At 54.1% G+C, this 21,497-nt stretch overlaps 2 protein-coding genes across 2 annotated transcripts; both read left to right on the forward strand.

Annotated features, from left to right (window-relative positions):
- The first annotated feature begins 1,060 nt into the window (after positions 1-1,060).
- LOC144673943 (serine/threonine-protein kinase pim-3-like) lies at positions 1,061-6,814 on the forward strand. Its single transcript, XM_078535535.1, has 6 exons — positions 1,061-1,121; positions 2,409-2,524; positions 3,650-3,700; positions 4,124-4,490; positions 5,332-5,508; positions 6,439-6,814. The coding sequence occupies exons 1-6, from the start codon at positions 1,061-1,063 to the stop codon at positions 6,609-6,611; spliced, it is 945 nt and encodes a 314-aa protein (XP_078391661.1). The 3' UTR covers positions 6,612-6,814.
- An 851-nt stretch (positions 6,815-7,665) lies between these two features.
- On the forward strand, positions 7,666-19,386 carry LOC144673937 (serine/threonine-protein kinase pim-3-like). The gene is made up of 6 exons (XM_078535530.1): positions 7,666-7,851; positions 12,908-13,075; positions 14,106-14,156; positions 16,895-17,261; positions 18,096-18,272; positions 19,204-19,386. Exons 1-6 carry the CDS (start codon positions 7,666-7,668, stop codon positions 19,374-19,376), a joined length of 1,122 nt encoding a protein of 373 aa, XP_078391656.1. The 3' UTR covers positions 19,377-19,386.
- Positions 19,387-21,497: the final 2,111 nt, after the last annotated feature.

Raw genomic sequence — 21,497 nt, forward strand, 5'->3', positions numbered from 1 at the left:
ACACAGGAACAAGTCAGTCAGCCCCTAGAGAGATTCAGAGAGTCAGAGAGAGCCACCAAAAGAGAGATAGAGGGAGAGACAGAGAGAGAGACAGAGAAAGACAGAGAGAGGAGAGAAACACAGAGACAGAGAGAGATAGAGACAGAGAGAGAGAGACTCAGAGAGACAGAGAGACAGAGAAAGAGAGTGCGGCGCTCCATAAGACAAAGGAGCAGAAATTAGGCCATTCGGCCCATCGAGTCTGCTCCGCCATTCAATCATGGCTGATCAGTTTCTCAACCCCATTCTCCCGCCTTCTCCCCATAACCTTTGATCCCCCTTACCCATCAGGAACCTATCTATCTCAGTCTTAAATACACTCAATGACCTGGCCCTCCACAGCCTTCTGTGGCAATGAGTTCCATAGATTCACCCACTCTCTCTGGCTAAAGAAGTTTCTCCTCATCTCTGTTCTAAGAGGTCTTTACTCTGTCTGAGGTAAAACAATGGATGGAACAGAACCTTATCTACCGACTGGGCACTTTACAGCTTCCCAGACTGAATATTGAGTTCAACCACTTTCGATCAGGAACTCTCTCCTCCATCCCCACCCCCTGTTTCCCACAAACATTTCTATATATTTTTCTTTTCCCACCTATTGCCATTATTGTTTGGAATGTGTTTCCATCCATTGGGCTATCTGTCCCTTGCATGTCTTGCTTTCTACCCTTAATGTCCCCATTAGCACATTTCTTCCCTGATATCACCACCATCAACACCTCTTTATCCTTTGGCCCGTGACATTTTTTGGTTCCCTCCACCTATCACTGGCCCTCTATCCATCTCTACCTGTCCAACCCACCTCCCCCTTAAACCAGTTTATATATTTCACTCCCTGTTCTATTTTCCCTTAGTTCTGGTCAAGAGACAGAGACACTGGACACGTGAACTGTGCTTCTCTCCCCAGGAAGGGCAAAATTCTTCCTTAAAGAAACAATTATTTTGGGAGCGATTACGAGACTATCTTTCTCTGTCCCAGAGGAATCTTTAACAGCAGCGACACCGTCCCCCCGCAGAGCCAATGCTGTCTACCAAGTTGGGGACTGAGTGCAGCCAGACACCGGCCGAGGGATCGCTCCCAGGTAGGAAATTGTTTTTTACATCGTGAGTTCCCCGAGTGTTCGCGCAGGGTCTTTCCCCCCATCTCCCACCCCCCAGAAGTTGGTGTTTGGGGGAGAAGGGGGAGTGAGCAGGAGTTCTCCAGAGCCAGTGGGATGCAGAGACAGGAACTGAGAGAGAGAGAGAGAGAGAGAGACAGGGACAGAGATGGGCTGGGGCGGAGGGGGCCAGAGACGGATGGAGAGGGAGAGGGAGGTTGGGTTCGGTGATCCCATTAATTGATGATTGATTGGGTCGGAGAGGGAGAGGAAGGATGAGAGAGAAACAGGGAGAGAGAAACAGAGAGAGAGACAGAGATAGACAGAGAGACGGAGATAGACAGAGACGGAGATAGACAGAGAGACGGAGATAGACAGAGACGGAGATAGAAAGAGACGGAGAGAGAAAGAGAGACGGAGAGAGAAAGAAAGACAGAGAGAGAGAAAGAAAGACAGAGAGAGAGAGAGAGAAAGAGAGAGAGAGAAAGAGAGAGACAGAGACAGAAAGAGAAACAGAGAGACAGAGATAGAGAGAGACAGAGATAGACAGAGAGACGGAGATAGACAGAGAGACGGAGATAGACAGAGACGGAGATAGATAGAGACGGAGAGAGAAAGAGAGACGGAGAGAGAAAGAGAGACAGAGAGAGAGAAAGAAAGACAGAGAGAGAGAAAGAAAGACAGAGAGAGAGACAGAGAACGAAAGAGAGGAAGACAGAGAGAGAATGAGACACAGAAAGACAGAGAGAGATAGAGAGAATGAGACAGAGAGAGAGACAGACAGAGGGAGAGAGAGAGAGTGAAAAAAAAAGAGAGAAAGAAAGAGAGAGACACAGATACAGAGAGAAAGGAAGAGAGAGGAGGGAAGAGAGAGAAAGGAAGAGAGAGAAAGAGTCAGCGAGAGAGAGAGACAGAGATAGAAAGAAAGAGACAGAAAGAAAGAGACAGAGAGAGAGAGCTAGAGAAACAGAACGAGAGAGAGCGAGACAGCAGTGAGACACAGAAAGTGAGACACAGACACACACAAAAAAGCTGTTAGAGAGAGACGGAGAGAGAAGGGGTGACAGAATCACATGTGAGTGAGCGAGAGAGGCAATGGGCAAACTCATTAATTCTCGCTTGAGTTTCGTGGGCTGGGAAGGGTCGGGAGCCTTTGTTACTAAGAACAATTTCAGTCTGATGTGATGTTTGATTGTCTGTCATAACTTTGTTAAACTGAGGCTGGGATCATTGGATGGAGTGTAATTCTCTCTCTCTCTCTCTCTGCCTCACCTCCTGCAGTGAAGAAGAGAGAAAGCTTCAAGAAACTGTACAGTGTGGGCAAGAAACTGGGCAGCGGCGGCTTCGGAACAGTTTTCTCGGCTGTGAGGATCTTCGATGGAGCTCTGGTGAGAGAGGAGGGGGGAAAGGAGGGTATTAATGTAATAAGCACATCGATATATAGACACACACACCCCCAGACACACACACACACTCAGACACACACAGAGACACACTCAGACACACACACACACTCAGACACACACAGAGACACACTCAGACACACACAGAGACACACTCAGACACACACACACCCAGACAGACACACGCACTCAGACACACACAGAGACACACTCAGAGACACACTCAGAGACACACTCAGACACACACACACACCCAGACACACACACACACTCAGACACACACACACACGTCCCCAGACACACACAAAGACACAAACACACACAGACCCCCAGACACACAGAGACACACTCAGACACACACACACACACATCCAGACACAGAGAGATGCACTCAGACACACACACACACTCAGACACACACATGCACTCACACACACGCCCCCAGACACACACAGAGTTACACTCACACACACACTCAGACACACACACACACATTCAGACACAAACACACGCACACACACTCAGACACACAGAGAGACACGCACACACTCAGACACACACACACACATGCTCCCAGACACACAGACACACACACGCCCCCAGACACACACACTCAGACACACACACACTCAGACACAAACACACACAGACACACAGATGCAAAAACATTCACACAGACACACAGACACAAAAACATTCACACAGACACTCACTCACACAAACATGCACATAGACACACTCACTCACACACACAGAGATCCTCACAGTCATGTACAGCCAAACACGCACACACACAAGCACACACTCAGACACACCCACAGGCATACACAGAGACACACTGCCATCTAGAAGCTTCCGTTTTTAGTGCAATAAATTGTAAAACGCGAGCACAACATTACAACATTCCGGGGGTCGCGGGGGGAGTGAAGAGCCAAAATAATTCCCAGGGATCAATGTTTACACCTGCAGGTGTTGCTGATGTTTCTATAGGGGGGAGGGAGACAAGGTGTGTGTTAACTCAGTATGAAACTTCACTTAAAATATATCAATATGGATGTAGTGTTTAAAGTCAGCTGGTTTGAATGAATTGGGATCCTGTTTCTGTGCCAGGTGGCGGTTAAACACGTGCCCAGGAAGAAAGTGGTGGATTGGGGTCGTCTGGTGAGTTTAAAATGATTTCAATAAGACTTGTGAACCTGTCTCTGTCTAAGTGTGTGCGAGTGTGCATCTGAGTGTGTGCAAAGTGTGCGTCTGAGTGTGCACGAGTGTGACTGAGTCTAAGAATGTTTGAGAGTGTGTGTGAGTGTGTCTGAGTGTGTGTGTGAGTAACTCTGAATGTGAGTGTGTGTGTGAGTGTGTCTGAGTGTGTGTGTGAGTAACTCTGAATGTGAGTGTGTGTGTGAGTGTGTCTGAGTGTGTGTATCCCCCCCAAACCAGCCTCTTCCCACCCCCTACCCACCCCCAACTCCATCTCCCCCCCAAACCAGACTCTTTCCATCCTCAACTCCAGCTATTTCTCTTTGCGAACGTGTTCCCTGCTGCCCATGTTCTGAATCCTGCCATCCTTGTGCCCTCTGCTTGCAGAATGACCGCCCCGTGCCCATGGAGATCATCATGATGTGGAAGGTGTCTTTGCCGGAGCACCGAGGCGTGATTCGCCTGCTGGATTGGTTCTCCAGGCCGGCCGGCTTCCTGCTGGTGATGGAGCGCCCGCCCAGCGCCAAGGACCTCTTCGACCTCATCACCGAGCAGGGCCCACTGGGCGAGGATCGCGCCCGGTCCTTCTTCCGCCAGGCGGTGGAGGCAGTGCAGCACTGCCATGCCTGTGGGGTCACGCACCGGGACATCAAGGACGAGAACCTCCTGGTCGACCTGCACACTGACGAGCTCAAGCTCATCGACTTCGGCTCGGCAGCCCTGCTGCGCGACACCGCCTACACCGATGTCAGTGGTGAGTACCCCTGCCCGGACACTCCCTGGGGGCATCGCGGAAGCAGCTGGGGGCACAGCGGCTCCTCCTTTCTCTCTCTGACACCTGGGATCCCAGACTTGTTGCGCAGACGCCAATTCCCTCCCACAGTATGGCTCAGCACTGACCCTCCCACAGTGCGGCTCAGAACTGACCCTCCGACAGTGCGGAGCTCCCTCAGCACTGAACCTCCGACAATGCGGAGCTCCCTCAGCACTGACCCTCCGACAGTACGGAGCTCCCTCAGCACTGAACCTCCGACAGTGCGGCGCTCCCTCAGCACCGACCGTCCGACAGTGCGGCACTCCCTCAGAACCGACCCTCCGACAGTGCGGCACTCCCTCAGCACTGACCCTCCGACAGTGCGGAGCTCCCTCAGCACTGACCCTCCGACAGTGCGGCTCAGCACTGATCCTCCAACAGTGCGGCTCAGCACTGACCCTCCGACAGCGCGATGCTCCCTCAGCACTGACCCTCCGACAGTGCGGCACTCCCTAAGCACTGACCCTCCAACAGTGCAGCGCTCCCTCAGCACTGAACCTCCGACAGTGCGGCGCTCCCTCAGCACTGACCCTCCGACAGTGCGTCGCTCCCTCAGCACTGACCCTCCGACAGTGCGCCGCTCCCTCGGCACTGACCCTCCGACAGGGGGATAGGGCAGGGGGGGCGAGGGTCAGGCGTGGGTATTTTGGGGGCATCAGGGCATTAAAACCCCAAAGCAATGCTGGGTGGGGTAAATAGTCTCACAGTGAATGTTGTCTGGTTTTAATCTTGTCTCTCTCTCTCTCTCCTATTTCCATCTCTTTCTGATGTAAATGCTCAGGCACCAGAGTGTACAGCCCGCCAGAGTACATCAGTGAAAGGTGCTACCATGCCCGCTCCGCTACTGTCTGGTCCCTCGGGGTCTTGCTCTACGTCATGGTCTGTGGTGACATCCCCTTCGAGCGAGACGTGGAGATCCTGGCTGGCGAGATCCAGCTGCCCTCCGGCATCTCCAACGGTAAGTGGCACAGGGGGTGGAGAGAGGGGATTTTAGTTTTAAAGCATCCTTCACTGTCTCTCCTTTCCATAAGATCTCAAGAAATAGGGGCAGGAGGAGGCCATTCGGCCCCTCAAACCTGCTCCCCCATTCAATACGATCGCGTATGATCCCATTGTTCCTCAACTCCACTTCCCTGTCCGTCCCCCTCATAACCCTCGACTCCCTCGCCGATCAGAAATCTGTCTCACTCGGCCTTGAATATATTCAGTGAACCGGCCCCCACTGCTCTCTGGGGGGGGAGAGAATTCCACAGACTGACCACCCTCTGAGAGAAGAAATTCCTCCTCATCTCCGTCTTCAATGGGAGGCCCCTCATTCTGAAACTGTGCCCCCTCCCCCCTCGTTCTAGATTCCCCGCCACGAGGGGAGGGAAACATCCCCTCAGCATCCACCCTGTCAAACCCCCTCCCCTCAGAATCTGATATGTTTCAATAAGATCACCTCTCATTCTTCTAAACTCCAATGGGTAGAGGCCCAACCTGCTCAACCTTTCCTCATCAGACAAACCCCCTTCGTCCCAGGAATCGGCCGAGTGAACCTTCTCTGAACGGCATCCGATGCGAGTCTGTCCCTCCTGAAGTGAGGGGACCAGAACTGTCCACAGGGCCCCAGGAGCGGCCTCACCAACGCCCTGTCCAGTTGTAGCAAGACTTCCCCACTTTTATACTCCATCCCCCCCCTCGCAATAAAGGACAACTTTCCATTTGTCTTCCTCATCACTCGCTGCATCTGCATACCAACTTTTTGAGATTCATGTCCCAGGACACCCAGATCCCTCTGCACCGCCGCCTTCTCCAGTCTCTCTCTCTCTTTCTCACATTCATGTCTTCCCTGCGATGCAATTTTTAATGGACCATCTTGTGCTTCCTTCCCCCCTTCCCCCTGCAGAGTGCGAGGAGCTGATACGATGGTGCCTCTCCATGCAACCCTCCAAACGCCCCACCCTCCACCAGATATTGTACCACCCGTGGGTGCAGCGGGACATCACCAGACCGAAAGCCGTGGGCCTCTGGAGCCCGGGGGGAGACTCCGACTGTAGCGCCAGCCAGGAGAGACTGTAGGGAGCAGACAGACCGGGCATGGACACACTCTGTTGCTGGTCACCGTATGGAAGGAGGAGGAACTTTCAGGACTGATGGGGACCTCGCCTGATCGCTCTGTCAGCAGTGGCTGGCTGGTCAGTGAACATTGGCCCCAGGGCCAGAGAGAACTCGAACTGCACACCCCTTGTTCATCTCCCTTGTTCATCCTGAAAGACGCCTCCGACAGTGCGGCGCTCCCTCAGCACTGACCCTCCAACAGCGCGGCGCTCCCTCAGCACTGACTCTCCAACAGTGCGGCGCTCCCTCAGCACTGACCCTCCAACAGTGCGGCACTCCCTCAGCACTGTCCCTCCAACAGTTCGGCACTCCCTCAGCACTGACCCTCTGACGGTGTGGCGCTCCCTCAGCACTGACCCTCCAACAGTGCAGCACTCCCTCAGCACTGACCCACTGACAGCGCGACGCTCTCTCAGCAACAACCCTCCAACAGTGCAGCACTCCCTCAGCACTGACCCTCCAACAGTTCGGCACTCGCTCAGCACTGACCATCCAACAGTGCGGCGCTCCCTCAGCACTGACCCTCCAACAGTGCGGCACTCCCTCAGCACTGACCCTCCGACAGCGTGGCACTCCCTCAGCACTGACCCTCAGACAGCGTGGCGCTCCCTCAGCACTGACTTTCCGACAGTGCGGTGCTCCCTCAGCACTGACCCTCCAACAGTGCAGCACTCACTCAGTACTGACCCTCCAACAGTGCAGCACTCCCTTGGCACTGACCCTCCAACAGTGCGACGCTCCCTCAGCACTGACCCTCCGACAGTGCGGCGCTCCATCAGCACTGATCCTCCGACAGTGCGGCGCTCCCTCAGCACTGACCCTCCGACAGTGCGGAGCTTCCTCAATAGTCACCCTCCAACAGTGATTTCCATGAGCAGCCGCAATCTCTCTCCATTCTCCCCTTAAGGACACTTGCCAGCTTTACAGACCTGGCACTTTTCTGGAGGGGGTGTTGGTTGGGGCATTGAGAGATTCCTTCCTCACTCCCATCCCCACCCCCCACCCCCGCATCCTCATGCACACGGATAAGGGAAGAAGCCTGGATTTAAGGGGAGAGCAACGCACCGTCGTTCGATCGCATTCTGACGCACGCTGTGGCCAAATAGCTGAGGGGGAGTTGGTGAGGTTGGGGGATGGCACCGGAGAGCCGTTGGCCATGCCAGTGCCTTGGGGAGAGCGCCAGGGGAGGCCCCGAGCTTGGGTGAGGTTCTGGGGAAATTCTGGAACCAGCTGTGTCCACCCTGGTCTGTAAATCCTCGTGTATTGTGCCCAGGCCCTAGAGGGTGCCGCTGAGATCATGTTCCTGGTTCAACGTGAAACCCTCTTGTGAATGGCGGCACGAGACTGTCTTTAAATCGCGGTGTCAGTTAGTGAACCGACAGTCGTTACAGCATAGCAGGCCATTCGGCCCATCGAGCTGATGCCAGAGAAACTACCTGCGTATTTATGATGTTTTGTGTGTACTCAATAAAATTAAACGTTGTTTCAGTCAGTGGTATATTGTGTGTGTGTGTGTGTGTACACGTCTCTGCAAATAGGAACAGGAGGAGGCCATTCAGCCCCTCTCGAGCCTTTTACACAGGAACAGGAGGAGGCTCATTCAACTCCTCTCAAGCATGTTACACAGGAACAGGAGGAGGCCATTCAGCCCCGCTGTTGAGACTGTTACACAGGAACAGGAGGAGGCCATTCAGACCCCTCGAGCCTTTTAAACAGGAACAGGAAGAGGCCCATTCAGGCCCTTGAGCCTCGAAGGGCTGAATGGCCTCCTCCTGTGGATGGCCCAATATGAAACTGGGGCAAACGCTCCCACCTGCTGGTCAACAAAACCTCGACGACCTGACAGAGGCTCAACAGCAGTCGGGCAGGTTCGGTTTCAAAAGCTCATGTTGGGGGGTGGGCAGGTTGAACGGGGGTGGGGGAGGTGGGGTCGGAGCCTTTGAAGGCGGAGGCGTTGGTCCAATCACAGAATGACACAGCTCAAGAGGAGGCCATTCAGCCCATCATGCATGTGCTGGCTCTTTGAAAGATCTGTCCAATTAGCCCCACACTCTAACCCCCACCCCCGACCCCACCGGCTCTTTCCCCCCCATAACCCTGCACGTTTTTCCCCTTCCAGTATTTATCCAATTCCCCCCTTATCGAAGAGAGAGAGAGAGGGAGACAAAGAAAGACTGACCGTAGCGAAAGAAAGACGTGCGCTCCCTCAGCACTGACCCTCCGACAGTGCGGCGCTCCCTCAGCACTGACCCTCCGACAGTGCGGCTCCCTCAGCACTGACCCTCCGACAGTGCCGCACTCCCTCAGCACTGACCCTCCGACAGTGCGGAGCTCCCTCAGCACTGACCCTCCGACCGTGATTTCCATGAGCAGCCGCAATCTCTCTCCATTCTCCCCTTAAGGATACTTCCGAGCTTTACAGACCTGGCACTTTTCTGGAGAGGGTGTTGGGTGGGGCATTGAGAGATTCCTTCCTCACTCCCATCCCCACCCCCGCATCCTCATGCACACGGATAAGGGAAGAAGCCTGGATTTAAGGAGAAAGCAACGCACCAGTCGTTCGATCGCATTGTGACGCACGCTGTGGGCAAATAGCTGAGGGGGAGTTGGTGAGGTTGGGGATGGCACCGGAGAGCCGTTGGCCATGCCAGTGCCTTGAGGAGAGCGCCAGGGGAGGCCCGAGCTTGGGTGAGGTTTTGGGGAAATGCTGGAACCAGCTGTGTCAACCCTGGTCTGGAAATCCTCGTGTATTGTGCCTAGGCCCTAGAGGGTGCCGCTGAGATCATGTTCCTGGTTCAACGTGAAACCCTCTTGTGAATGGCAGCACGAGACTGTCTTTAAATCGGGGTGTCAGTTAGTGAACCGACAGTCGTTACAGCATAGCAGGCCATTCGGCCCATCGAGCTGATGCCAGAGAAACTACCTGCGTATTTATGATGTTTTGTGTGGACTCAATAAAATTAAACGTTGTTTCAGTCAGTGGTATATTGTGTGTGTGTGTGTGTGTACACGTCTCTGCAAACAGGAACAGGAGGAGGCCATTCAGCCCCTCTCGAGCCTTTTACACAGGAACAGGAGGAGGCCATTCATCCCCCGCCTCGAGCCTGTTATGCAGGAACAGGAGGAGGCCATTCAGCCCCCGCCTCGAGCCTGTTACACAGGAACAGGAGGAGGCCATTCATCCCCCGCCTCGAGCCTTTTACACAGGAACAGGAGGAGGCCATTCATCCCCCGCCTCGAGCCTGTTACACAGGAACAGGAGGAGGCCAATCAGCCCCCCTCTCGAGAATGTTACACAGGAGCTGGAGGAGGCCGATTCATCCCCCGCCTTGAGCTTGTTACACAGGAACAGTAGGAGGACATTCAGCCCCTCTCTCGTGCCTGTTACACAGGAACAGTAGGAGGCCATTCAGCCCCCGTTCTCGAGCCTGTTACACAGGAACAGTAGGAGGCCATTCAGCCCCTCTCTCGAGCCTGTTACACAGGAACATTAGGAGGCCATTCAGCCCCTCTCAAGACTGTTATACAGGAACAGGTCAGTCAGCCCCTCTCGAGCCTGTTACACAGGAACAGGGAGAGGCCATTCAGCCCCTCTCGAGCCTGTTACACAGGAACAGGCAGAGGCCATTCAGCCCCTCTCGAGCCTGTTACACAGGAACAGGGGAAAGCAATAAGCCCCCCAAGCATGTTATACAGGAACAGGAGGAGGCCATTCAGGCCCTCTCGAGCCTGTTACACAGGAACAGGGGAAAGCAATAAGCCCCCCAAGCATGTTATACATGAAAAGGAGGAGGCCATTCAGGCCCTCTCAAGCCTGTTACATAGGAACAAGTCAGTCAGCCCCTACAGAGAGATTCAAAGAGTCAGAGAGAGCCACCAAAAGAGAGATAGAGGGAGAGACAGAGAGAGAGACAGAGAAAGACAGAGAGAGGAGAGGAACACAGAGACAGAGAGAGATAGAGACAGAGAGAGAGAGACTCAGAGAGAGAGAGAGACAGAGAAAGACAGAAAGAGAGTGCGGCGCTCCATAAGACATAGGAGCAGAAATTAGGCCATTCGGCCCATCGAGTCTGCTCCGCCATTCAATCATGGCTGATCAGTTTCTCAACCCCATTCTCCCGCCTTCTCCCCATAAACTTTGATCCCCCTTACCCATCAGGAACCTATCTATCTCGGTCTTAAATACACTCAATGACCTGGCCTCCACAGCCTTCTGTGGCAATAAATTCCAGAGATTCACCCACTCTCTCTGGCTAAAGAAGTTTCTCCTCATCTCTGTTCTAAGAGGTCTTTACTCTGTCTGAGGTAAAACAATGGATGGAACAGAACCTTATCTACCGACTGGGCACTTTACAGCTTCCCAGACTGAATATTGAGTTCAACCACTTTCGGTCAGGAACTCTCTCCTCCATCCCCACCCCCTGTTTCCCACAAACATTTCTATATATTTTTCTTTTCCCACCTATTGCCATTATTGTTTGGAATGTGTTTCCATCCATTGGGCTATCTGTACCTTGCATGTCTTGCTTTCTACCCTTAATGTCCCCATTAGCACATTTCTTCGCTGATATCACCACCATCAACACCTCTTTATCCTTTGGCCCGTGACATTTTTTTGGTTCCCTCCACCTATCACTGGCCCTCTATCCATCTCTACCTGTCCCACCCACCTCCCCCTTAAACCAGTTTATATTTCACCCCCTCTTCTATTTTCCCTTAGTTCTGGTCAAGAGACAGAGACACTGGACACGTGAACTGTGCTTCTCTCCCCAGGAAGGGCAAAATTCTTCCTTAAAGAAACAATTATTTTGGAAGCGATTACGAGACTATCTTTCTCTGTCCCAGAGGAATCTTTAACAGCAGCGACACCGTCCCCCGCAGAGCCAATGCTGTCTACCAAGTTGGGGACTGAGTGCAGCCAGACACCGGCCGAGGGATCGCTCCCAGGTAGGAAGTTGTTTTTTACATCGTGAGTTCCCCGAGTGTTCGCGCAGGGTCTTTCCCCCCATCTCCCACCCCCCAGAAGTTGGTGTTTGGGGGGAGAAGGGGGAGTGAGCAGGAGTTCTCCAGAGCCAGTGGGATGCAGAGACAGAAACTGAGAGAGAGAGAGAGAGAGAGAGAGAGACAGGGACAGAGATGGGCAGGGGCGAAGGGGGCCAGAGACGGATGGAGAGGGAGGAGGGAGAGGGAGGTTCGGTTCGGTGATCCCATTAATTGATGATTGATTGGGTCGGAGAGGGAGAGAAAGAATGAGAGAGAATCAGGGAGAGAGAAACAGAGAGAGACAGAGATAGAGAGAGACAGAGAGAGACGGAGATAGACAGAGAGAGACGGAGATAGACAGAGACGGAGATAGACAGAGACGGAGATAGACAGAGACGGAGAAAGAAAGAAAGACAGAGAGAGAGAGAGAAAGAGAGAGAGAGAAAGAGAGAGACAGAGACAGAAAGAGAAACAGAGAGACAGAGATAGAGAGAGACAGAGATAGAGAGAGACGGAGATAGACAGAGACGGAGAGAGAAAGAGAGACGGAGAAAGAGAGAGAGAAAGAAAGACAGAGAGAGAGAAAGAAAGACAGAGAGAGAGACAGAGAAAGAAAGAGAGAAAGACAGAGAGAGAATGAGACACAGAAAGACAGAGAGAGATAGAGAGAATGAGACAGAGAGAGAGAGACAGACAGAGAGAGGAGATAGACAGAGAGACGGAGATAGACAGAGACGGAGATAGACAGAGACGGAGAGAGAAAGAGAGACGGAGAGAGAGAAAGAAAGACAGAGAGAGAGAGAGAAAGACAGAGAGAGAATGAGACACAGAAAGACAGAGAGAGATAGAGAGAATGAGACAGAGAGAGAGACAGACAGAGGGAGAGAGAGAGTGAAAAAGACAGAGAGAGAAAGAAAGAGAGAGACACAGAGACAGAGAGAGAGAAAGGAAGAGAGAGAAAGAGACAGCGAGAGAGAGAGAGAGTGAGAGAGAAAGAAAGAGAGAGAGAGAGCTAGAGAAACAGAACGAGAGAGAGCGAGACAGCAGTGAGACACAGAAAGTGAGACACAGACACACACAAAAAAGCTGTTAGAGAGAGACGGAGAGAGAAGGGGTGACAGAATCACATGTGAGTGAGCGAGAGAGGCAATGGGCAAACTCATTAATTCTCGCTGGAGTTTCGTGGGCTGGGAAGGGTCGGGAGCCTTTGTTACTAAGAACAATTTCAGTCTGATGTGATGTTTGATTGTCTGTCATAACTTTGTTAAACTGAGGCTGGGATCATTGGATGGAGTGTAATTCTCTCTCTCTCTCTCTCTGTCTCACCTCCTGCAGTGAAGAAGAGAGAAAGCTTCAAGAAACTGTACAGTGTGGGCAAGAAACTGGGCAGCGGCGGCTTCGGAACAGTTTTCTCGGCTGTGAGGACCTTCGATGGAGCTCCGGTGAGAGAGGAGGGGGAAAGGAGGGTATTAATGTAATAAGCACATCGATATATAGACACACACACACACTCAGACACACACACACACACTCAGACACACACACACACTCTGACACAGACACACACACTCAGACACACACAGAGACACACTCAGAGACACACACACACCCAGACACACACACACACACTCAGACACACAAACACACACCACCAGACACACAGAGAGACACACTCAGACACACACACACACTCAGATACACACACACACACGTCCCCAGACACACACAGAGACACACACCCACACGAACACACACACACCCCCAGACAGACAGAGACACACTCAGACACACACACGCACTCACACACACGCCCCCAGAGACACACAGAGATACACTCACACACACACTCAGACATACACACACACATTCAGACGCAAACACACGCACACACACTCAGACACACAGAGAGACACACACACACTCAGACACACACACACACACGCTCCCAGACACACAGACGCACACACACACACACGCCCCCAGACACACACACTCAGACACACACACACTCAGACATAAACACACACACTCAGACACAAACACACACAGACACAAAAACATTCACACAGACACTCACACACAAACATGCACATAGACACACTCACTCACACACACAAAGATCCTCACAGTCATGCACAGCCAAACACGCACACACACAAACACACACTCAGACACACACACAGGCATACACAGAGACACACTGCCATCTAGAAGCTTCCGTTTTTAGTGCAATAAATTGTAAAACGCGAGCACAACATTACAACATTCCGGGGGTCGCGGGGGGAGTGAAGAGCCAAAATAATTGCCAGGGATCAATGTTTACACCTGCAGGTGTTGCTGATGTTTCTATAGGGGGGAGGGAGACAAGGTGTGTGTTAACTCAGTATGAAACTTCACTTAAAATATATCAATATGGATGTAGTGTTTAAAGTCAGCTCATTTGAATGAATTGGGATCCTGTTTCTGTGCCAGGTGGCGGTTAAACACGTGCCCAGGAAGAAAGTGGTGGATTGGGGTCGTCTGGTGAGTTTAAAATGATTTCAATAAGACTTGTGAACCTGTCTCTGTCTGAGTGTGTGCGAGTGTGCATCTGAGTGTGCGCAAAGTGTGCCTCTGAGTGTGCAAGTGTGTGTCTGAGTGTGTGCAAGTGTGACTGAGTGTGAGAATGTTTGAGAGTGTGTCTGAGTGTGCAAGTAACTCAATGTGAGAGTGTGTCAGAGTGTGTCTGCGAGTAACTCTGAATGTTAGAGTGTGCGAGTGTGTCTTAGTGTGTGCAAGTGTGTGTCTGAGTGTGAGAGAGTGAGTATGAGTGTGTGTGTGTTGAGGGCATGTGCGAGAGTGAGTGTGAGAGTGTGTGTGTTGGAGGGCGTGTGCGAGAGTGAGTGTGAGAGTGTGTGTGTTGGAGGGCGTGTGCGAGAGTGAGTGTGAGAGTGTGTGTGTTGGAGGGCGTGTGCGAGAGTGTGTGTGAGAGTGTGTGTGTTGGAGGGAGTGTGAGAGAGTGAGTGTGAGAGTGTGTGTGTTGGAGGGCATGTGCGAGAGTGAGTGTGAGTGTGTGTGTGTTGGAGGGCATGTGCGAGAGTGAGTGTGAGAGAGTGTGTGTTGGAGGGCCTGTGCGAGAGTGAGTGTGAGTGTGTGTATGTTGGAGGGCGTTGCGAGAGTGAGTATGAGTGTGTGTGTGTTGGAGGGCATTGCGAGAGTGAGTGTGAGTGTGTGTGTGTTGGAGGGCGTGTGCGAGAGTGAGTGTGAGTGTGTGTGTGTTGGAGGGCGTGTGCGAGAGTGAGTGTGAATGTGTGTATGTTGAAGAGCGTGTGCGAGAGTGAGTGTGAGTGTGTGTGTGTTGGAGGGTGTGTGCGAGAGTGAGTGTGAGTGTGTGTGTGTTGGAGGGCGTGTGCGAGAGTGAGTATGAGAGTATTTGTGTTGGAGGGCATGTGCGAGAGTGAGTGTGAGTGTGTGTGTGTTGGAGGGCGTGTGCGAGAGTGAGAGTGAGTGTGTGTGTGTTGGAGGGCGTGTGCGAGAGTGAGTGTGAGTTTGTGTGTTGGAGGGCGTGTGCGAGAGTGAGTGTGAGTGTGTGTGTGTTGGAGGGCGTGTGCGAGAGTGAGTGTGAGTGTGTTTGTGCAGAGGAGCTGGTTCTTGTTTGCAATTCAGTGAAAAATGATGAAGACTTTCTTTTCAATCTTCGTTCTGTGATATATTTATTACAACCCTAGATCTCATTGCCTTTGAGGGAATGTTTACTTTGCTTTCCCTCCGTGACATCAGTTTAGAGGGAAAAACCCAGGAAACTAAATCATCGCAACAGAAAATTGTTAAAGGTGAACTCGTCACCAGGGGTCGACCCACAAGTGAGTTTTATTTAGATAGCACATCAATCTCAACGTGTAACCCCCCCCAAACCAGCCTCTTCCCACCCCCTACCCACCCCCAACTCCATCTCCCCCCAAAACCAGCCTCTTCCCACCCCCTACCCACCCCCAACTCCATCTACCCCCAAAACCAGCCTCTTCCCACCCCCTACCCACCCCCAACTCCATCAACCCCCAAAACCAGCCTCTTCCCACCCCCTACCCACCCCCAACTCCATCTCCCCCCAAACCAGCCTCTTCCCAACCCCCAACCCACACCCAACTCCATCTCCCCCCAAAACCAGCCTCTTCCCACCCCCTACCCACCCCCAACTCCATCTCCCCCCAAACCAGCCTCTTCCCAACCCCCAACCCACACCCAACTCCGTCTCCCCCCCAAACCAGCCTCTTCCCACCCCCTACCCAACCCCAACTCCATCTCCCCCCAAACTAGCCTCTTCCCAACCCCAACTCCATCTCCCCTAAACCAGCCTCTTCCCAACCCGCTACCCACCCCAACCCCATCTCCCACCAAACGAGCCTCTTCCCACCCCCTACCCACCCCCAACTCCATCTCCCCCCAAACCATCCTCTTCCCAACCCCAACTCCATCTCCCCAAACCAGCCACTTCACACCCCCTACCCACCCCCTACCCACCCCCAACTCCATCTCCCCCAAACCAGCCTCTTCCCACCCCCAACTCCATCTCCCCCCTAAACCAGCCTCTTCCCACCCCCAACTCCATCTCCCCCAAACCAGACTCTTCCCAAACCCCCTACCCAACCCCTACGCCATCTCGCCCCAAACCAGCCTCTTCCAAACCCCTACTCCATCTCCCCCTAAACCAGCCTCTTTCCACCCCCAACTCTATCTCCCCACCCAAACCAGCCTCTTCCCAAACTCTGCCTACCCCCAACTCCATCTCCCCCCAAACCAGACGCTTCCTACACTCTACTCCATCTCCCCCAAACCAGCCTCTTCCCAACCCCCTACCCAACCCCCTACCCAACCCCTACTTCAACTCGCCCCAAACCAGTCACTTCCCACTCCCAGCTCATTCTCCCCCAAACCAGCCTCTTCCAACCCCCTACTCCATCTCCCCGTAAACCAGCCTCTTCCCACCCCCAACTCCATCTCCCCCCAAACCAGCCTCTTCACACCCTCTACTCCATCTCCCCCCAATCCAGCCACTTCCCACCCCCTACCCACCCCAAACTCCATCTCCCCCAATCCAGCCACTTCCCACCCCCAACATCATCTCCCCCAAACCAGCCTCTTCCCAAACCCTACCCACCCCCAACTCCATCTACCCACAAACCAGACTCTTCCCACCCACAGCTCCAGCCATTTCTCTTTGCGAACTTGTTCCCTGCTGCCCATGTTCTGAATCCTGCCATCCTTGTGCCCTCTGCTTGCAGAATGACCGCCCCGTGCCCATGGAGATCATCCTGATGTGGAAGGTGTCTTTGCCGGAGCACCGAGGCGTGATTCGCCTGCTGGACTGGTTCTCCAGGCCGTCCGGCTTCCTGCTGGTGTTGGAGCGCCCGCCCAGCGCCAAGGACCTCTGCGACCTCATCGCCGAGCAGGGCCCGCTGAGCGAGGAACGCGCCCGCTCCTTCTTCCGCCAGGCGGTGGAGGCACTGCGGCACTGCCATGCCTGTGGGGTCGCGCACCGGGACGTGAAGTGCGAGAACCTCCTGGTCGACCTGCACACTGACGAGCTCAAGCTCATCGACTTCGGTTCGGCAGCCCTGCTGCGCGACACCGCCTACACCGATATCAGTGGTAAGTACCCGGGCCCGGACACTCCCTGGGGGCATCGCGGAAGAGGCTGGGGGCACAGCGGCTCCTCCTTTCTCTCTCTGACACCTGGGATCCCAGACTTGTTGCGCAGACGCCAATTCCCTCCCACAGTGCGGCTCAGTACTGACCCTCCCACAGTGCGGCTCAGAACTGACCCTCCGACAGCGTGGCGCTCCCTCAGCACTGACCCACCAACAGTGCGGCTCAGCAGTGACCCTCCGACAGTGCGGCTCAGAACTGACCCTCCAACAGCGTAGCGCTCCCTCAGCACTGACCCTCCAACATTGCGGAGCTCCCTCAGCACTGACCCTCCGACAGTGTGGAGCTCGCTCAGCACTGACCAGCCGATAGTGCGGCGCTCCCTCAGTACTGACCCTCCGACAGTGCGGACCTCCCTCAGCACTGACCCTCCGACAGTGTGGAACTCCCTCTGCACTGACCCGCCGATAGTACGGCGCTCCCTCAGTACTGATCCTCCGACAGTGCGGACCTCCCTCAGCACTGACCCTCTGACAGTACGGCTCAGCACTGACCCTCCGACAGTGCGGCGCTCCCTCAGCACTGACCCTCCGACAGTGCGGCGCTCCCTCAGCACTGAACGTCCAACAGTGCGCCGCTCCCTCGGTACTAGCACTGGGCTGGGGTGGTAGGGCAGGTGGGCGAGTGTCAGGCGTGGGTATTTTGGGGGCATCAGGGCATTAAAACCCCAAAGCAATGCTGGGTGGGGTAAATAGTCTCACAGTGAATGTTGTCAGGTTTTAATCTTGTCTCTCTCTCTCTCTCCTATTTCCATCTCTTTCTGATGTAAATGCTCAGGCACCAGAGTGTACAGCCCGCCAGAGTACATCAGTGAAAGGCGCTACCATGCCCGCTCCGCTACTGTCTGGTCCCTCGGGGTCTTGCTCTACGTCATGGTCTGTGGTGACATCCCCTTCGAGCGAGACGTGGAGATCCTGGCAGGCGAGATCCAGCTGCCCTCCGGCATCTCCAAGGGTAAGTGGCAGACGGGGTGGAGAGAGGGGATTTTAGTTTTAAAGCATCCTTCACTGTCTCTCCTTTCCTATGATCTCAAGAATTAGGGGCAGGAGGAGGCCATTCGGCCCCTCGAGCCTGCTCCCCCATTCAATACGATCGCCTCTGATCCGATTGTTACTCAACTCCACTTCCCTGTCCATCCCCCTCATAACCCTCGACTCCCCTCGCCGATCAGAAATCTGTCTCACTCGGCCTTGAATATATTCAGTGACCCGACCCCCACTGCTCTCTGGGGGGGGAGAGAATTCCACAGACTGACCCCCCTCTGAGAGAAGAAATTCCTCCTCATCTCCGTCTTCAATGGGAGGCCCCTCATTCTGAAACTGTGCCCCCCTCCTCCCCTCGTTCTAGATTCCCCTCCACGAGGTGGGGAAACATCCCCTCAGCATCCACCCTGTCAAACCCCCTCCCCTCAGAATATGATATGTTTCAATAAGATCACCTCTCATTCTTCTAAACTCCAATGGGTAGAGGCCCAACCTGCTCAACCTTTCCTCATCAGACAAACCCCCTTCGTCCCAGGAATCGGCCGAGTGAACCTTCTCTGAACGGCTTCCGATGCGAGTCTGTCCCTCCTGAAGTGAGGGGACCAGAACTGTCCACAGTGACCCAGGAGCGGCCTCACCAACGCCTTGTCCAGTTGTAGCAAGACTTCCCCACTTTTATACTCCATCCCCCCCCTCGCAATAAAGGACAACTTTCCATTTGTCTTCCTCATCACTCGCTGCATCTGCATACCAACTTTTTGAGATTCATGTCCCAGGACACCCAGATCCCTCTGCACCGCCGACTTCTCCAGTCTCTCTCTCTCTTTCTCACATTCATTTCTTCCCCGCGATGCAATTTTTAATAGACCATCTTGTGCTTCCTTCCCCCCTTCCCCCTGCAGAGTGCGAGGAGCTGATACGATGGTGCCTCTCCATGCAACCCTCCAAACGTCCCACCCTCCACCAGATATTGTACCACCCGTGGGTGCAGCGGGACATCACCAGACCGAAAGCCGTGGGCCTCTGGAGCCCGGGGGGAGACTCCGACTGTAGCGCCAGCCAGGAGAGTCTGTAGGGAGCAGACATACCGGGCATGGACACACTCTGTTGCTGGTCACCGTATGGAAGGAGGAGGAACTTTCAGGACTGATGGGGACCTCGCCTGATCGCTCTGTCAGCAGTGGCTGGCTGCTCAGTGAACATTGGTCCCAGGGCCGGAGAGAACTCGAACTGCACACCCCTTGTTCATCTCCCTTGTTCATCCTGAAAGACGCCTCCGACAGTGCGGCGCTCCCACAGCACTGACCCTCCCACAGTGCGGCTCTCCCTCAGCACTGACCCTCCAACAGTGCGGCACTCCCTCAGCACTGACCCTCCAACTGTGCGGCTCTCCCTCAGTACTGACCCTCCAACAGTGCAGCACTCCCTCAGTACTGACCCTCCAATAGTGCGGCACTCCCTCAGCACTGACCCTCCAACAGTGCGGCACTTTCTCAGCACTGACCCTCCCACAGTGCGGCACTCCCTCAGCACTGACCCTCCAACAGTTCGGCACTCCCTCAGCACTGACCCTCCGACGGTGCGGCACTCCCTCAGCACTGACCCTCCAACAGTGCAGCACTCCCTCAGCACTGACCCTCCGACAGCTTGGCACTCCCTCAGCACTGACCCTCCAACAGTGCAGCACTCCCTCAGTACTGACCCTCCAACAGTGCAGCACTCCCTTGGCACTGACCCTCCGACAGTGCGACGCTCCCTCAGCACTGACCCTCCGACAGTGCGGCGCTCCCTCAGCACTGACCCTCCGACAGTGCGGAGCTTCCTCAATACTCACCCTCCAACAGTGATTTCCATGAGCAGCCGCAATCTCTCTCCATTCTCCCCTTAAGGACACTTGCCAGCTTTACAGACATGGCACTTTTCTGGAGGGGGTGTTGGGTGGGGCATTGAGAGATTCCTTCCTCACTCCCATCCCCACCCCCCACCCCCGCATCCTCATGCACACGGATAAGGGAAGAAGCCTGGATTTAAGGGGAAAGCAACGCACCGTCGTTCGATCGCATTATGACGCACGCTGTGGCCAAATAGCTGAGGGGGAGTTGGTGAGGTTGGGGGATGGCACCGGAGAGCCGTTGGCCATGCCAGTGCCTTGGGGAGAGCGCCAGGGGAGGCCGCGAGCTTGGGTGAGGTTCTGGGGAAATTCTGGATACAGCTGTGTCCACCCTGGTCTGTAAATCCTCGTGTATTGTGCCCAGGCCCTAGAGGGTGCCGCTGAGATCATGTTCCTGGTTCAACGTGAAACCCTCTTGTGAATGGCGGCACGAGACTGTCTTTAAATCGCGGTGTCAGTTAGCGAACCGACAGTCCTTACAGCATAGCAGGCCATTCGGCCCATCGAGCTGATGCCAGAGAAACTACCTGCGTATTTATGATGTTTTGTGTGTACTCAATAAAATTAAACATTGTTTCAGTCAGTGGTATATTGTGTGTGTGTGTGTGTGTGTGTGTACACGTCTCTGCAAATAGGAACAGGAGGAGGCCATTCAGCCCCTCTCGAGCCTTTTACACAGGAACAGGAGGAGGCTCATTCAACTCCTCTCAAGCATGTTACACAGGAACAGGAGGAGGCCATTCAGCCCCGCTGTCGAGACTGTTACACAGGAAGAGGAGGAGGCCATTCAGACCCCTCGAGCCTTTTAAACAGGAACAGGAAGAGGCCCATTCAGGCCCTTGAGCCTCGAAGGGCTGAATGGCCTCCTCCTGTGGATGGCCCAATATGAAACTGGGGCAAACGCTGCCACCTGCTGGTCAACAAAACCTCGACGACCTGACAGAGGCTCAACAGCAGTCGGGCAGGTTCGGTTTCAAAAGCTCATGTTGGGGGGTGGGCAGGTTGAACGGGGGTGGGGGAGGTGGGGTCGGAGCCTTTGAAGGCGGAGGCGTTGGTCCAATCACAGAATGACACAGCTCGAGAGGAGGCCATTCAGCCCATCATGCATGAGCTGGCTCTTTGACAGATCTGTCCAATTAACCCCACACTCTAACCCCCACCCCCGACCCCACCGGCTCTTTCCCCCCCATAAGCCTGCACATTTTTCCCCTTCCAGTATTTATCCAATTCCCCCCTTATCGAAGAGAAGGAGATAGAGAGAGAGAGAGAGGGAGACAAGGAAAGACTGACCGTAGCGAAAGAAAG

Source organism: Cetorhinus maximus, unplaced genomic scaffold, assembly GCF_964194155.1.
Source record: "Cetorhinus maximus unplaced genomic scaffold, sCetMax3.hap1.1 HAP1_SCAFFOLD_519, whole genome shotgun sequence".
In the NCBI taxonomy this organism is placed as follows: Eukaryota; Metazoa; Chordata; class Chondrichthyes; order Lamniformes; family Cetorhinidae; genus Cetorhinus; species Cetorhinus maximus.

Bases quoted from the DNA above. Each gene is read 5' to 3' on its own strand.
- LOC144673937 (XM_078535530.1), top strand. From the start codon at position 7,666: ATGCACACGGATAAGGGAAGAAGCCTGGATTTAAGGGGAGAGCAACGC. The intron at 7,852-12,907 runs GTGAGGTTCTGG...TGTTAAACTGAG, and splicing joins AGGGGAGGCCCCGAGCTTGG to GCTGGGATCATTGGATGGAG. The intron at 14,157-16,894 runs GTGAGTTTAAAA...CTCTGCTTGCAG, and splicing joins TGGTGGATTGGGGTCGTCTG to AATGACCGCCCCGTGCCCAT.
- LOC144673943 (XM_078535535.1), top strand. From the start codon at position 1,061: ATGCTGTCTACCAAGTTGGGGACTGAGTGCAGCCAGACACCGGCCGAG. The intron at 4,491-5,331 runs GTGAGTACCCCT...GTAAATGCTCAG, and splicing joins CGCCTACACCGATGTCAGTG to GCACCAGAGTGTACAGCCCG. The intron at 5,509-6,438 runs GTAAGTGGCACA...TTCCCCCTGCAG, and splicing joins GCCCTCCGGCATCTCCAACG to AGTGCGAGGAGCTGATACGA.